At 64.7% G+C, this 14,097-nt stretch overlaps 5 protein-coding genes across 6 annotated transcripts in view; 3 read left to right on the top strand and 2 right to left on the bottom strand.

Moving 5' to 3' along the window:
• Positions 1-35: 35 nt before the first annotated feature.
• On the top strand, positions 36-4,288 carry SCNM1 (sodium channel modifier 1; the record flags this gene model as incomplete). The annotated part of the gene is made up of 7 exons (XM_041475545.1): positions 36-256; positions 341-429; positions 810-898; positions 1,335-1,420; positions 3,583-3,713; positions 3,797-3,902; positions 4,108-4,288. Coding segments are annotated over 7 exons (822 nt in total), but the record flags the coding sequence as incomplete, so codon positions are not given.
• Positions 1,880-2,641, top strand: LOC121357867 (erythroblast NAD(P)(+)--arginine ADP-ribosyltransferase-like). Its single transcript, XM_041475552.1, has one exon. The coding sequence runs from the start codon at positions 1,880-1,882 to the stop codon at positions 2,639-2,641; it is 762 nt and encodes a 253-aa protein (XP_041331486.1).
• Positions 4,279-8,601, bottom strand: TMOD4 (tropomodulin 4). The gene is made up of 10 exons (XM_041475550.1): positions 8,425-8,601; positions 7,788-7,922; positions 7,557-7,713; positions 7,002-7,124; positions 5,766-5,855; positions 5,469-5,599; positions 5,197-5,304; positions 4,888-5,031; positions 4,664-4,808; positions 4,279-4,369 (listed from the first exon to the last, which is right to left on the bottom strand). The coding sequence occupies exons 2-10, from the start codon at positions 7,908-7,910 to the stop codon at positions 4,347-4,349; spliced, it is 1,044 nt and encodes a 347-aa protein (XP_041331484.1). The 5' UTR covers positions 7,911-7,922; positions 8,425-8,601; the 3' UTR covers positions 4,279-4,346.
• Positions 8,602-9,037: 436 nt separating this feature from the next.
• VPS72 (vacuolar protein sorting 72 homolog) lies at positions 9,038-12,993 on the bottom strand. 2 transcript variants are annotated; one of them, XM_041475548.1, is made up of 6 exons: positions 12,806-12,970; positions 12,291-12,443; positions 12,081-12,192; positions 11,688-11,867; positions 10,997-11,138; positions 9,038-10,394 (listed from the first exon to the last, which is right to left on the bottom strand). In XM_041475548.1, exons 1-6 carry the CDS (start codon positions 12,920-12,922, stop codon positions 10,040-10,042), a joined length of 1,059 nt encoding a protein of 352 aa, XP_041331482.1. In that variant the 5' UTR covers positions 12,923-12,970; the 3' UTR covers positions 9,038-10,039. The 2 variants fall into 2 exon arrangements, with proteins under 2 accessions (XP_041331482.1, XP_041331483.1); XM_041475549.1 differs by having other exon boundaries at positions 10,257-10,394; positions 11,597-11,867; positions 12,806-12,993.
• Positions 12,994-13,904: 911 nt separating this feature from the next.
• Positions 13,905-14,097, top strand: part of LOC121357862 (phosphatidylinositol 4-phosphate 5-kinase type-1 alpha-like) — a 6,373-nt gene continuing 6,180 nt past the window's right edge. Inside the window, exon 1 of the mRNA XM_041475547.1 lies at positions 13,905-13,968. Coding sequence (XP_041331481.1) covers positions 13,905-13,968 — 64 coding nt within the window. The remainder of the gene's footprint in view (positions 13,969-14,097) is intronic.

Raw genomic sequence — 14,097 nt, forward strand, 5'->3', positions numbered from 1 at the left:
CAGTGTGGGGACAGTGTGGGCCCGGTTTGGGGCAGTGTGGGGACAGTGTGGGCCCGGTTTGGGGACAGTGTGGGGACAGTGTGGGCCCGGTTTGGGGACAGTGTGGGGACAGTGTGGGCCCGGTTTGGGGCAGTCTGGGGACAGTGTGGGGACAGGAGGTGACGAGGGTGGCCCGCTGTCCCCAGAGGCGCCGCGTGGCCGAGCTGCTGGCCAGTGCCATCCCCGAGGACGAGGCGCTGCTGCTGCGCGACGGCAGGTGAGGCTGCCCCGCTGTCCCTGCTGTCCCCGCCGTGCCCCGGTGTCCCCCGGTGTCCCCCAGTGTCCCCTGTGCTGTCCCCAGGCTGGCGTGCTCGCTGTGTCCCCAGCGGCCCGTGTGTGACACTCTGCAGACGCTGCTGCTGCACCGGGCGGGCAGGAAGCACCTGGACGGTGAGTGGGCTGTCCCTGTCCCCTGGGATGTCACCTGGGCTGTCCCTGTCCCCTGGGATGTCACCTGCAGTGTCACCTGGGCTGTCCCCGTGTCCCTTAGGATGTCACCTGGGCTGTCCCTGTCCCCGGCCATGTCACCTGCCATGTCACCTGGGCTGTCCCCGTGTCCCCTGGGATGTCACCTGGGCTGTCCCTGCATTACCTGTACTGTCCCCTGTCCCGTCCCCATGTCCCCTGTCCCCTCACCCTGTCCCTGTCCCCTCACCCTGTCACATGTCCCCTGTCCCTGTCACATGTCCTTGTCTCCCTCACCATGTCCCCATGTCCTTGTCCCCCTGTCCCTGTCCTGTCCCTCACGTGTCCCTGTCCCCGTGTCGCAGCCCTGCAGCGTTCCTTCGGGCGGCGCCGCTGTCCCCAGGTGGCCCCGCAGGGACCCCAGGTGACCCCGGGGGTGGCGCCAGCTGTGCAGGTGGGTGTGGCCCCAGGGTGTGACACCAAATGGGCGGGGTCTCCATGGGTGTGACACCAAATGGGCGGGGTCCCCATGGGTGTGGTTCGATTTGGTGTGGTCTCCATGGGTGTGTCCACGGGAGGGTGTGGTCTCCATGGGTGTGGTTCAGTGTGGGTGTGGTCTCCATGGGTGTGGTTTGATATGGGCGTGGTTTCCTGTGGGTGTGGTCTCTCTGTGGGTGTGGTCTCCAAGTGGGTGGGGCCCCATGGTGTCTCCCGAGTGGGTGTGGCCTATGTGGGTGTGTGGTTCCCATGGGGCGTGGCCTATGTGGGTGTGGTTTAGTGTAATGTGGGTGTGGTTTCCATGGGGGCGTGGCCTCTGGGCATGGCCTGGCTGGATGTGCGGTGTGGGGGCGTGGTCTCGGTGGGCGTGGCCTCAGGGGCGTGTCGCGCAGGCGCCGCTGCTGGCCCGGACACGCCGGCTGGCCCGGAGCGCGCTGCTGAGAGCGGCCCCGTACAGCAGCTGCTGCCGCAGAGCCACGTGAGGGAAACGGGGAAAAACGGGGAAATGGGGAAAAACGGGGAAATGGGGAAAAACGGGGGAAATGGGGGAAAACGGGGAAATGGGGGAAAACGGGGGGGAAATGGCACAGAAGTGGGGCCCAGGGGGGGCATTGTGGGAGTGGGATTGGGGTCCTGGTGGGCACTGCTGGGGGGACAGGGAGTGACCCCAGAATTTGCATGAAGTTCCTGGTGTTGTAGGAGGACACTAAGGGTTGAGGACATGGGACCATGGGAGTGGGGTTCTACCTTTAGGGACATCCTGGTGTGACCCCAGGATTTGGGATCAGCATCCCAGGATGTTTCTAGCTGAAGCTCCCCTTCTCAGCCCCTCAGGGAGGAACTTTTCCAAGTGTTGCTTTGTGCCCTAATTGTCCCCTCAGTGTGTTCCTCTTTGTCCCCCAGTGTCCCACACCGCTCGTGGTGGCCCCTTCCCGCCATGGCCCTCCTGGCTCACACCCTGGCACTGCTGGTAATGACCGTGACCACCGTGGCCTTCCTGGCACCACCCAAGGTCTCACCCCTGGACACGGCCCGGGACTCCTTCGATGACCAGTACCAGGGCTGTGTCCCTGCCATGTATGCAAAGTTGCCGGAACTCTACAGCTTCGAGCGCCAGATGAATCTTCTCTTTGCCAGCGGCTGGTATAATGCTCAGGCTGAGTGGATCCGGCGGGGCTCTCCTGTGTCCCCTCTGGCGTCCCCATGGCACGCCGTGGCTCTCATGGCCTACACGTCACAGGACTTGCACAAGGAGTTCAACAAGGCCGTGCGCGTGGCCGGGCACTCCCGCCAGGAATACATTAACAACTTCCACTTCAAAACGCTGCATTTCCTGCTCACCCAGGCACTGGTGACACTGAGGGACGCTCAGAATGCCCAGTGTTACAACGTGTTCCGGGGCGTGCGTAACATTCGTTTCCAGGCACAGCGTGGCCAGAGGGTCCGCTTTGGTCAATTCGCATCGACGTCGCTGAGCGAACCAGTTGCTCTGCAGTTTGGGACCGACACGATTTTCAAAGTGCACACATGCCACGGCGCAGACATCAGTCAGTTCTCCGTGTTTCCAGGGGAGGAGGAGGTGCTGATCCCGCCATACGAGACCTTTGAGGTCACCGAAGTCACCCGGGATGGGAAGATGACATGGATCAGTCTCCGCTCCACTGGGACCAGCAGCAACTACAACTGCGCGTTGCTGTGAGGTGACAGCACAGGGGACAGCCTGGGGCTATGGGGACACCCACTGCAAAGCAAATCAGCACAAGACTCCGCTCAATGCAGCCCCAATGGCCCCAAATTGGTCATTGTCCCTTGGCCACATTCCAGGCGGAGCATCCTGCCACATTCTGCACTTCAGGGGAACCTTAAAGGCTGGAATTTAGGACATTCAAGAGGGGAAGGGCAGGTCCTGTCCCTTTGGGAGGGACTGTCCCCAGTGTCTGTCCAGGCTGGGAGAAACCTGCTGGAGCAGCTGTGAAAAAGGACCTGGGGGTGCTGGTTGGTGACCATTGGGGCTGGCCATGTGGCCTGGGGGCAGAAGGGATCCAGAGTGCACCAGGAAGAGCAGGCCCAGAAAGTCAGGCAGTGTTTGTACCCCTTTGCCCGTCTCTGTGAGGCCCATCAGGAGTGACGCGTCCAGTTCTGCCCAGTGCTGTGTCCAGCTGTGCCCAGTGCCATGTCGTGTTCTGAGCTGCTCTGGACCAGAGTGGCTACGACATGACATCACAGGGAAAACCCGGAGGACAGGGACACCCACTGTGGGTATGGGGACATCCCTGATAAGGCTCAGGGGTGACCCTGCCTGAGCTGGGAGGTTGGGAGGAAAATGGGGGGAAATTGGGGGAAAATGAGGAGAAAAAAGGGGGAAATGGGGCAAAACAGGGGGAATGGGGGAACAGGAAAATGGGAGGAAGTGGAGGAAAATTGGGGAAAACTGGGGAAAGAGGGAAAATTGGGGGAAACAGGGGAAACAGGAAAATGGGGAAAGTGGGGGAAACGGGCAAAAGATGGGGAAAGATGGGAAGGGAACAGGGACAAAAAGGGAGAAGATGGGGAAGGAGCTCAGGGACACCAGGGGAAGTTCTGGGATTCCCAGGAAAGGGAATGTTTTGGGATTCTCACCCTCTCCCTTCCCCCTCCCAGGACGAAGGGCAGCAGCTCCCGGGCCGGGATCCCCGGGATGATCCCAAAAAATTCCCAGACGCCGCCGGAGCCGTCCCGGAACCCCGGAATTCCCGGGAATCCCGAAACCGCCGGCCCCACACACACAGAGGGTGAGACCGCGCCCCTGCCAGGGGGTTTTCCCGGGAATTGCCCATTCCCGGAATTCCCAGCAGCCCCGTCCTCGCTCCCCCAGGCGTTCCCAAGGACAGGAAACGGGGAAGGAAAGGAAATTCCCGAAGCTCCGAGGGGCCGAGCCCGGAGCGGCTGCGGATCCTGCGGCACCACCTGCACCTGCGCAGGTGGGTGGGGATCTGGGAATTCTGGGAAAAACCCCAAAAATATCCCCCAAAAAATCCCCACAAAAATCCTCCAAAATATCCCAAAAATATCCCTAAGAATCAAAAAAAAAGCCCCGCAAAAAAAACCCTCAAAAAATCCCAAAAGTACCCCAGAAAGCTCCCCGGGGTGCCAGCGAATGCCCCAATCCCTTTCCCTGTGTCCCAGCCGGGGCTGGCTCCAGGATCCCGCTGGGAATTGGGTGAAGGACGGCAACGCCGAGTTCGACTCCGACGAGGAGGAGCCGCCACCACTGCCACCAGCCTGACAGCCCCAAGTGTCCCCAAGAGTCCCCAGGAGTCCCTGAGAGTCCCCAGGGCCCTGGGAATAAAGTGGGAATTTTTTGGGACCATTTTTCCACTTTATTCCCTTTATTCCTGAGCTCGGTGCGGGCACAGAGGAAATTTTTAGGATTTCTTCTGTTGGCGACCTGGGGGCAGAGAAAAGGGGGGGGGTCAGAGGTGGGACCCCAAAGTCCCGCCCCTGGTGACACCTGGGGACATTCAGGAGCTCGCTCCAAGCTCTGGGACCCCCAGGTGACACCTGGAGACCCTTGGGGACACTCCCAGAGCTCCTTTTAAGGTGGCTTCACCTCTGGGACACCCCAAACCCACCCTTGGTGACCCCTGGGGACACTCAGGGGCTCATTGTGAGCTGGGGACAGCTCTGGGTGAGGCCCTGGCGGTGACCCCGGGCTGGCCCTGGGGACCCTGGGGACACTCACGGAGCTCGTTGTTGCGGGTGAGGGCGGCGGCGGCGCGCGCCCGCGGGCCCTGCAGGGTGAAGGTGTAACCAAAGCGCAGCAGGGACGGGCACTGCTCCAGCGTGGCTGCCATGGCCATCTCCACCGTGTCCCCCAGGCGCTGGCACTGCGGGATTGGAGACAGTCAGGTCACTGTCACCTCCCCTGGTATCCCTGTCCCTGCTGTCCCCACCCCCTGCTGTCACCTGGTTGTCCACGCGGATCTCGCTCAGCGTGGGGCAGTGGCCGATGGCCGCCAGCAGCCGCAGCATTCCCGCACTGGTGATGAAGTTGGACTCGAGGTTGAGGCTCTGCAGGCTCTGGTTCTGCTCCAGCATCTCGGCCACCGCCTGGGGACACCGCGGGGACACCGCAGTGGCACCAGAGTGACACCACAGTGACACCAGAGTGGCACTGTGGGGACACCGCCTTTGGTGTCCCAAGGATGGGTGGACAGGCGGGGGAGTGGACTTGTGGGGACATTTGGGGACCTTTGGGGACACTGGGGGACTCACGTTGGCCACCAGGTCGTTGCTGCGCGTGGCCACCAGGCTGAGGCTGCGCACGTGGGTGTTGGTCTTGATGGCCTCGCAGATGGCCTCCAGCGTGGGGACAGGGATGTCCTGGGGACAGTCGGGGACACGGGGTCACCCAGGGGCCGGGGTGGGAGCTGGCACCGTGGGGACGTGCTGGGCACAGGGGCCACCCCTTGGGTGCCAGCTTCACCCAAGCTGAGGGTGGCACAGCCCCCCGGGCGCCGCTGGGGACGGTGGCGGCGCGGTGTCACCTTGATGTTGTTGAGGTTGACGTCGTGCAGCGCGGGGTCGTTGTCCTGCAGCCGCCGCAGCGTCTCGGCCACGTCCGTGGGGTTCGGGGGCTCGTCCGGCACCGGCCGGTACCGGTCCGGCTGCACCACGCCTGGGACAGCGTGGGGACACCGTGGGGACACACGAGTTTGGTCCCCAGATGCTGCCCCAAGCACCCCGTGGAAGCTCTTGTCCCCCTGTCCCGTGTCCCTGTGTCCCTGTGTCGCTCACTGAGGATTCCCAGGCTCTGTCCCCGTCCCTGTCCCGCTGTCACTCACTGTTGATGCCCTCGGTGTTGCAGATGTTCCCGCTGCAGATGGCATCGTAGTACTGCTTGTTGCTCATCAGCGTGTACATGCCCAGGATGGCTGCGGGGACAGCGGGGTGGCACTGGGGACATCGGGGGCACGGGGGACACAGGGCACACAGGACCCTGCTGTCCCCCCGGGGAGGTGGCACTGGGAGCTGCTTTGACGGAGGGGACACAGAGGGTGAGGGGGGACCGAGTGTGACACTGTGGGACAATGTGTGTGACACTCGGGTGTGTGACAGTGACACAGAGACACCGTGTGACACTCGGGTGTGTGACAGCGACACAAGGACGGGTGTGCCGTGCTGGCCTGGTGCTCGGTGTCCCTCCCCAGGTGACAGTGACACCGTGTGACACCCTTGGGGACAGCGTTACCCTCGGCCAAGGCCCTTCCTGGTGCCGCTCCCGGCCCCGTGGGGATCCCGGCCTGCGCAGAGCCCGGCCTCGTTCCCATCCCGTGGGAACCCCATGGAGACCCCATGGAAACGCCATGGGAACCCCATGGAGATCCCACCCCACCCTCATCAGGTCCCAATCCCCTGGAAACCCCCTGGAGACCCCATGGAACCCCATGGGAACCCCATGGAGATCCCACCCCAGCCCATCAGATCCCAATCCCACAGAAGTCCCATCCCAACCCCATCCTTTACAAATCCCACCCCATTCCAACCCCATCCATGTCCCCATTCCCATCCCATTCCTGATCCCATCACAGTCCCATTCCCGGCCCCGCAGTCCCCGCTGTCCCCACCCACCGGCGATGTCGCACATCTCAGCCCCAATCCCATCACAATCCCGATCCCATTCCATCCCACTCCCGATCCCATCCCAATCCCATTCCCATTCCCCGTTCCCATCCCGGCCCCGCAGTCCCCGCTGTCCCCACCCACCGGCGATGTCGCACATCTCAGCCCCATTCCCATCGCAATCCCGATCCCGTTCCCCATCCCAATCCCATCCCAATCCCATTCCCATTCCTATTCCCATTCCCATTCCATCCCAACCCATTCCCATTCCCCGTTCCCATCCCGGCCCCGCAGTCCCCGCTGTCCCCGCTGTCCCCACCCACCGGCGATGTCGCACATCTCAGCCCCAATCCCATCACAATCCCGATCCCATTCCATCCCACTCCCGATCCCATCCCAATCCCATTCCCATTCCCCGTTCCCATCCCGGCCCCGCAGTCCCCGCTGTCCCCACCCACCGGCGATGTCGCACATCTCGGCCTCGGTGGCGTTGGCCAGCGCCTCCTCCAGCTCCGGCTCCAGCGTCACCTGCTCCTCCCGCGGCAGCGCCGGCGCCGCCGCCTTGGGGACAAACGGCTTCCCTGGGGACAGGGACAGGGTCACAGGCGGCACGGGGACATGGGGACACCGGGCACGGGGACAGACGGCTTCCCTGGGGACAGGGGACACGGGACGAACGGCTTCAGGTGGCATCATCGGGGTGGCCTCGCTGAGGCTGGCACTGCTGTCACTGGGTTGTGACCATCCGGGGCTGGCACTGCTGTCCCTGGGGGTGACACTGCCAGGGCTGGTGGCCGTGCCCGGGGCTGGCACTGCTGTCCCTGGGGGTGACACTGCCAGGGCTGGTGGCCGTGCCCGGGGCTGGCGGGGGCCCAGCTCGCCCAGGACACCCGAGCCGCTGGCGAGGCCGAGCTAAATATACCCGAGCCCGGGGGCCCGGTCCCCTCCGTGTCCCCGGGCTGTCCCCAGCCCCTGGCCAGCCTGTCCCCGCGCTGTCCCCGCTGTCCCCAGACCTTTTTTCTCGCCGGTGAAGGGCACGAGGTCCTGGCGCTCCTCGGCCTCCAGCGCCTGCCGCTCCAGGTGCTGCAGGAGCGCGTCCCGGTCCAGGGGTCCCGTGGGGCTCTTGTGGGTCTGGTCGCGCTGGCGCAGCCCCGCGGGCAGCAGCACGTTCTGGGGACAGCGCCCGTGTCACCTGCTGTCCCCGCGGCCGCCCGCCCGCCCGCGCGGCCCCCGCCCGTGCCCACCTCGGGGTCCATCTCGGCCAGCTCGGCGTCCAGCTGCGCCAGCTCCTCCGGGGACAGCTCCTGCAGGATCTTGTCCTCGTCGATGTCGCGGTACTTCTCCAGCTCCTGCCGGTACGGCGTCATGGCCGCGGGGACCTGGGGACAGCGCGGGGACAGCGGGGTGGCACCAGCGGGGACAGCGCGGGACACGGGGGGACACGGGGAGGACCCCTTGGTGCCAGCACTGGCGGGCTCGGGGGACACAGGGGGACAGGGGGGACCTGGCCGTGCCACCCTCTGCGGGGACAGCGCTTGGGGACACCGAGCACACCCCAAAAGTTGTCCCCAACCTTTGTCACCTCCAGGGTCACATCCCGCTCCTGCCTCGCCCCAATTTCAGCGTCCCCCCCAAATTCCGGCCCCGCCGGGGGTGACAGGAGGCACAAACCGCGCGTCCCCAAATGTCGCGACCCCGCAAGCGGCGCTCCGCGGTGTCCCCAGAGCGGGGGTGGGGACACACCTGCCCGCCGCACCCCCCGGGGCGTGGGAATTCCTTTGGGAAGCGGCTCCGGGATCCCCAGAATCCCAAATTTCTGTGGCGGGAGGGGGGAGGGGGAGGTGACACGGCGGGGACAGCGCGGGGACAGCGGGGCCGTACCTGGGGCCGATCCCGAGGCCGGGGCTGATCCCGCGGCCGATCCTAAAGCTGGGCGGGGGGGATCCCACAGCCGATCCCAAACGGCGGGGCCGATCCCAAAAGCGATCCCAAAGGCGATCCCGAAAGCCGGGGCCGGTGCCGCCGCTCTGGGGCCGCGCGGGGCATGAGATCAGCGCTTTATTCGGGCCCGGAGGGGCGGATCCGTGCCCCGGCCCTTATCGGGAACGGGGGGGCCCCGCCCGGCCCCGCGGGGCCCGCCGACCCCAAAAACCGCCGGGGGGAAAAGAGAGAGCGGATCCTTCCCCAGTGCCACGAACCCTGCAAAGCCCCGACCCCAAAAACCGCCGGGGGCAGAGGAGGACACGGGGACAGGTGAGGGGGGCACGGAGCCTTCCCGAATCCCACCAACCCTACAAAGCTCAGGGCGGGTTTGGCCCCACAAGTCCCGAATGCGGGGAGTGAAGGGGATTTGGACCCCCCCAAATGGGGTTTGGGGGAGCAGGGAATGAGTTTTGTAGGATCTTCTGGAAAAGGGAAACCCATAAACTTTATTTGAGGCTGTTCTGGAGAAAGGAACCCCATATTATTGTAGGGTCTTCTGGAAAACAATGGCTTCATGAACCTTGTTTATTGTAGGATTTCTTGGAAAAAGGGCTCCCACCCCATTTTTTGGGTAGGATTTCTGGAAAAGGGTTCTGCAAACCTCTTTATTTATTGTAGGACCTCCTCGAAAAGGGGGCTCCCACCACCCTACACAAACCAACCCCCAGTTCAACTTTATTCTCTCCTCCACACCCCTGGCGAACAGTGACCCCAAAAAAACATCCCTCACATGGGTGACCCCTTATCCCTAAATGCCAAATCCCAACACCCCAGCATCCCCAAATCCCGGGATTTCAGGCACTGCCAACGCTTTGGGAGGAGCCCCTCAACAAAACCGTCACCGCTGTCCATCCCAATAACCCGACACCCCAAATCCCAAATCCCAGATCTGGGATCTCGGGCACTGGGGACGCTCTGCTTGACGATGATTTTCTGCTCTTTTGGAAGGACATTCCCACACCCCAACACCCCACACCCCAAATCCCAGCTCCCAAATCCCAGGTGTCAGGCACTGGGGATGCTCCGTTTCATGACGATCTTCTGCTCTTTTGGGGAGGATGCAGAGTCTGGAGGCTCCCATATCCCAATGCCCCAAGACCCCAAATCCCAGATCCCAACTCCCATGTCCCAGGCTCTGAGAACGCTCTGCTCGATGACGATTTTCCGCTCTTTTGGAAAGGACATTCTCACACCACAACACCCCAAATCCCAGATCCCAACTCCCATGTCCCAGGCTCTGAGAACGCTCTGCTCGATGACGATTTTCTGCTGTTTTGGAAAGGACGCTCCCACACCCCAAATCCCAGCTCCCAGCTCCCGTGTCTCAGGCAATGGAGATGCTCTGCTCGATGACGATTTTCCGCTCTTTTGGAAAGGACACTCCCACACCCCAACACCCCAAATCCCAGATCCCAGCTCCCAGGCTCTGAGAACGCTCTGCTCGATGACGATTTTCCGCTCTTTCGGAAAGGACGCTCCCACACCCCAAATCCCAGCTCCCAGCTCCCGTGTCTCAGGCGCTGGGGACGCTCTGCTTGATGACGATTTTCTGCCGGCCGGGCCGTGCCCCGGGGCTGTCCCCGGCGGCGGCGGCAGCGGCGGCGGCGGCGCTGGGCAGCCCGTGGGCCGTGACGTACTTGCGGTAGGCCTCGCGGATGATGCGGAAGGCGCGGGCGTTGGAGTAGGGGATGTCGGTGATGGGGTCGCGGTAGAGCGCCGGTTTGTGCGTGACGGGGCACAGCTCCCGCACCGGCAGCCGCGGCGCCTTGGCCCGCGGGAAGCAGCGCTCGAAGGTGGCGTCGTCGCTGAAGGAGATGAAGGTGCGCGAGCACTTCCCCGGCGACGGCGGCCGCGCCTCGGGGCCCAGCCTGCAACGGGACGGGGCGCGATGGGAACGGGGCCGGCGTGCCCCCCCGGGCGTGGGGTGGGCAAAAGGTGGGACTGCAAAGGGTCTGGGGGCTCAAAGGGTGCGGCCGCGACGGGGGGTTTGGGATTGCCAAGGTGGTGCCCGAGAACTGCGGCTCCTATGGGATTTGGGATCCCAAAAGCTGTGACTCCACTGGGATTTGGGATCCCAAAAGCTGTGACTCCAATGGGGGATTTGGGGTTTGTGGTGGTGCCCAAAAGCTGCGATTCCAAAGGGATTTGGGGCCTCAAAAGCTGTGACTCCAATGGGAGATTTGGGGTTTGTGGTGGTGCCCAAAAGCTGCGATTCCAAAGGGATTTGGGGCCTCAAAAAACTGCTTCTCCAATACGGGATTTGGGATCGCCAAGACAGAGCTCAAAATCTGCTTTTCCCGTGGGATTAGGAGGCTCAAAACATGCTTATTCCATGGGATTAAGGGGATCAAAACCTGCTTTTCCTGTAGGATTTGGGGGTTCCAAGGTGACGGCCCCAGGTTGGGATTCAGTGCCCAAACCCACCCCCCAAAACTGGAATTCTGGGATTTGGGAATCGGCTGGCACTCACCCCTCCACGTCCACGGGGTCATCGCGGCCGGGCTCGGGCAGGAGGGGCATGGTCAGGGACCAGTACCGGATCACCGGGCCCACGATCTTCCTCTTCTTCTGCACCTGCTTCTTCTTGTCCGCCTCCAGCCGCTCGTAGTTCTCTGGGGGCGGGAACGGGGCGGGAACGGGGGCGGGAATGGGGATGGGAATGGGGATGGGAATGGGGATGGGAATGGGGATGGGAATGGGAGCGGGAATGGGGACGGGAATGGGGATGGGAATGGGGATGGGGACGGGAATGGGGATGGGAATGGGGATGGGAATGGGAGCGGGAATGGGGACGGGAATGGGGACGGGAATGGGGATGGGAATGGGAATGGGGACGGGAATGGGGATGGGAATGGGAGCGGGAATGGGGATGGGAACGGGGGCAGGAACGGCTCAGCCCGGCACAGTGACTGCCAGCTCTGATCCTGGGATCCCTGTGCCATTCCCAGTGTCCCTGTCCCACTCCTGCTGTCCCTGTCCCAGCAGCCCAGCCCCATTCCTGATCCCAGTATCCCATTCCCATTATCTCACTGCCATTCCCATTCCCATTCCCAGTGCCCTGTTCCCTCACCCAGGGAGCGCAGGTTGATCTCCTCGGTGATCCTGGCCCTGTCCCAGCCCCATTCCCGATCCCATTCCCGATCCCAGCCCTGTTCCCTCACCCAGGGAGCGCAGGTTGATCTCCTCAGTGATCTTGGCCTCCTCCAGCAGCTCCTCCTGGGTCAGGGGCCGCTCGTAGCTGGTCCCTCCCTTCTTCCTCTTGGACTGCACCTGGCGCTCCTGGAGCCGCAGGAACGTCTGCCGGGTGTGCTCCGTGGTGGACTGGCGCATGTGCTTCCGGCCTGGGCAGAGACCACCCGGCTGGAACCCTGGGAATGCTCCCAGGGGACCCCCGGGACCCCGACCCAGCCCCTGGAGAAGCAGCAGCTCTCCCCTGGGATCCCATTCCCAACGCCTGGAGCACCAGGAGCTCCCCCAGAGGATCCCATTTCCAGCTGGGATCCCCGAGACCCTGCTCCCGTTCCCATTCCCACTCCCATCCCCCCCCCACTCACTGTCTCCCCCGTCCTCCTGCAGCTCCAGGGGCAGGCATTTCACCTCCCGGCCTTTCTGGGAGCCCCCCCGCGGCCCCTCCGCCTTCTTGGCCCGCAGGCTCTTGAGCGGCTCCTGCGGGAGAGAGCAGCCGCGGCTAGCGGCCCGGGAGCCCCCGCATTTGGGGCTTTTTGGGCTGTTTTCCCCCGAGCGGCCCGGGAGGGGCTCGGTACCCGGTAGGCCTTGGTGAGCACGCGGCGGCGCCGCCGGGGCTCGGCCTCGTCCTGCTCCGAGCCCGGCTCGTCGCCCTCGTCGATGTCGAAGTCCGAGTCCACCTCGTCATCGCTGTCCGAGTGCTCGCCGCGGTACTCGTCATCGCCCGACTCCTGCAGTGCGGGAACGCGGGAATGCCGGGAATGCCGGGATTGGGAACACTGGGATCGCACCCGGGGTCCCCGCGGGGCTCATTGTGCCCGGACTCCGAGGGTAACGAGAACAAGCCCCTGTACCCGTTATCCCGGGACCGCACGGGACGGATCACCCGGGGGATCCCAGACGCTCATCGCGGGCAGCCCCGTTCCCTGGATAACCCTCCCATGGCCCGGGCAGCCCCGTTCCCGGGCAGCCCCGTTCCCCGGGCCCCGCTCCCCTCACGCTCCCGCCGCCCGCCCGCGGCGCCGGGCGGGCTCCCGACGGCGATGCCGCCGCCGCCGCCGGGCCCGCCCGCCTCCCGCGCGGTGCCGCTCGCCTCGTTGAAGCCGCCGTAGGTGGTCTGGTAGAACTCGTCCTCCTCCTCGGCCTGCAGCAGCCCCGAGAGGCGATTCCCCGCCGTTCTCCGCGGGGCGCGGCCCTCGGCCAGGCTCATCTCGGCGCTCGGCTCGCCCGCCTGCCGGGACCGCCCCGCGCGGAGCGCAGAGCGATCGATGGGCAGGGGGAGAGGGCGCCGCCGCGCGGGGAAACGGGGACCGGCGGGTGACGTCATGGGGAGGGACGTCATGGTGTTGGGTGACGTCATGGGCTGGGTGCGAGGAGTTCTGCGTGCTCGGTGACGTCAACGGCAGCGTGTGCGAGCTGTGACGTCATGTGACGGAGTGTGGGCGCTCTTTGACGTCACGGGGTGTCAGCGTTGTGTGGGGGCTCTGTGACGTCATGGGGTATCAGGGCAGGGTTGTGCCTCTGTGATGTCATGGGGTAGAGGTATTGATTCATAAGTCAGCAGTGTGACGTCACAGGATGGGGATGTGTGTGTGTGTGTGTGTGCGCGCTCTGTGACGTCACAGGACGAAGGCGTGTGTGCTCCCATGACGTCACTGATTTGGGGTGTGGTGCATAAGGATGACGTCATTTAATGTTGTGCTCAGTGCGCTCAGTGTGACGTCACTCCGCCCCGCGCTCCGCCCGTCACGTGACACCGGGGGCCGAATGCCAACGGGGGAGGCGGAGCCGCTGCCCGAGCTGCGCATGCGCCGTGCGGGCCCGCTCGCGTGGCCCCCGCTGCTCCCATCGCCCGCGGCCGCGTGGGGCGCGCAGGGAGGGGCGGGGCCGAGCGCGGGAAGGGCGTGGTTTACCACAGAACGGGGCGTGGCCACGCGTGATTGGTGGAACTAAGGATTACGGGGGCGTGATTTAGTTCGGAGAGGGCGGGGCGAACGGGGAAGAGGCGTGGTTCAGCTGCGAGGGGGTGGGGCCGCGCTGAAAAGAGGCGGGGCTGAACCGCGAGTGGGCGTGTCTTTGCCCACATTAGGAGCGTCAATCCGCGGGCGGGGCGGGGCTTATCCCGAAGCGGGCGTGGCCTGTGTGGGCGGGGGCGTGGCCGGGCGTGGCGGGCGGGCAGCGCGCGGCCCAAGATGGCGGCGGCGGCGGCGGGGCCCGAGTCCGGCGGCAGCAGCGGCAGCAGCGGCGGCCTCGGCGGTACCGGCCGGGAACGGGCCCGGGGGGCGCCCGGGGAGGGGGCTGGGGCTGAGGGAAGGGCCTGGGCGGCTCTGAGGGGCTGAGGGGGGAGCGTGAGGGTGAGGGGGCTCTGAGGGCGAGAGGGGAACG

This window comes from Pyrgilauda ruficollis, unplaced genomic scaffold (genome assembly GCF_017590135.1).
Source record: "Pyrgilauda ruficollis isolate IOZ18807 unplaced genomic scaffold, ASM1759013v1 scaffold350, whole genome shotgun sequence".
NCBI lineage: Eukaryota > Metazoa > Chordata > Aves > Passeriformes > Passeridae > Pyrgilauda > Pyrgilauda ruficollis.

Bases quoted from the DNA above. Each gene is read 5' to 3' on its own strand.
- LOC121357867 (XM_041475552.1), top strand. From the start codon at position 1,880: ATGGCCCTCCTGGCTCACACCCTGGCACTGCTGGTAATGACCGTGACC.
- TMOD4 (XM_041475550.1), bottom strand. From the start codon at position 7,910: ATGACGCCGTACCGGCAGGAGCTGGAGAAGTACCGCGACATCGACGAG. The intron at 5,856-7,001 runs GTGGGTGGGGAC...CTGTCCCCGCAG, and splicing joins CGAGATGTGCGACATCGCCG to CCATCCTGGGCATGTACACG. The intron at 5,600-5,765 runs GTGAGTGACAGC...ACGCTGTCCCAG, and splicing joins CAACACCGAGGGCATCAACA to GCGTGGTGCAGCCGGACCGG.
- VPS72 (XM_041475548.1), bottom strand. From the start codon at position 12,922: ATGAGCCTGGCCGAGGGCCGCGCCCCGCGGAGAACGGCGGGGAATCGC. The intron at 11,868-12,080 runs GTGAGTGGGGGG...GTCTCTGCCCAG, and splicing joins GCAGGAGGACGGGGGAGACA to GCCGGAAGCACATGCGCCAG. The intron at 10,395-10,996 runs GTGAGTGCCAGC...GTCCCGTTGCAG, and splicing joins GACCCCGTGGACGTGGAGGG to GCTGGGCCCCGAGGCGCGGC.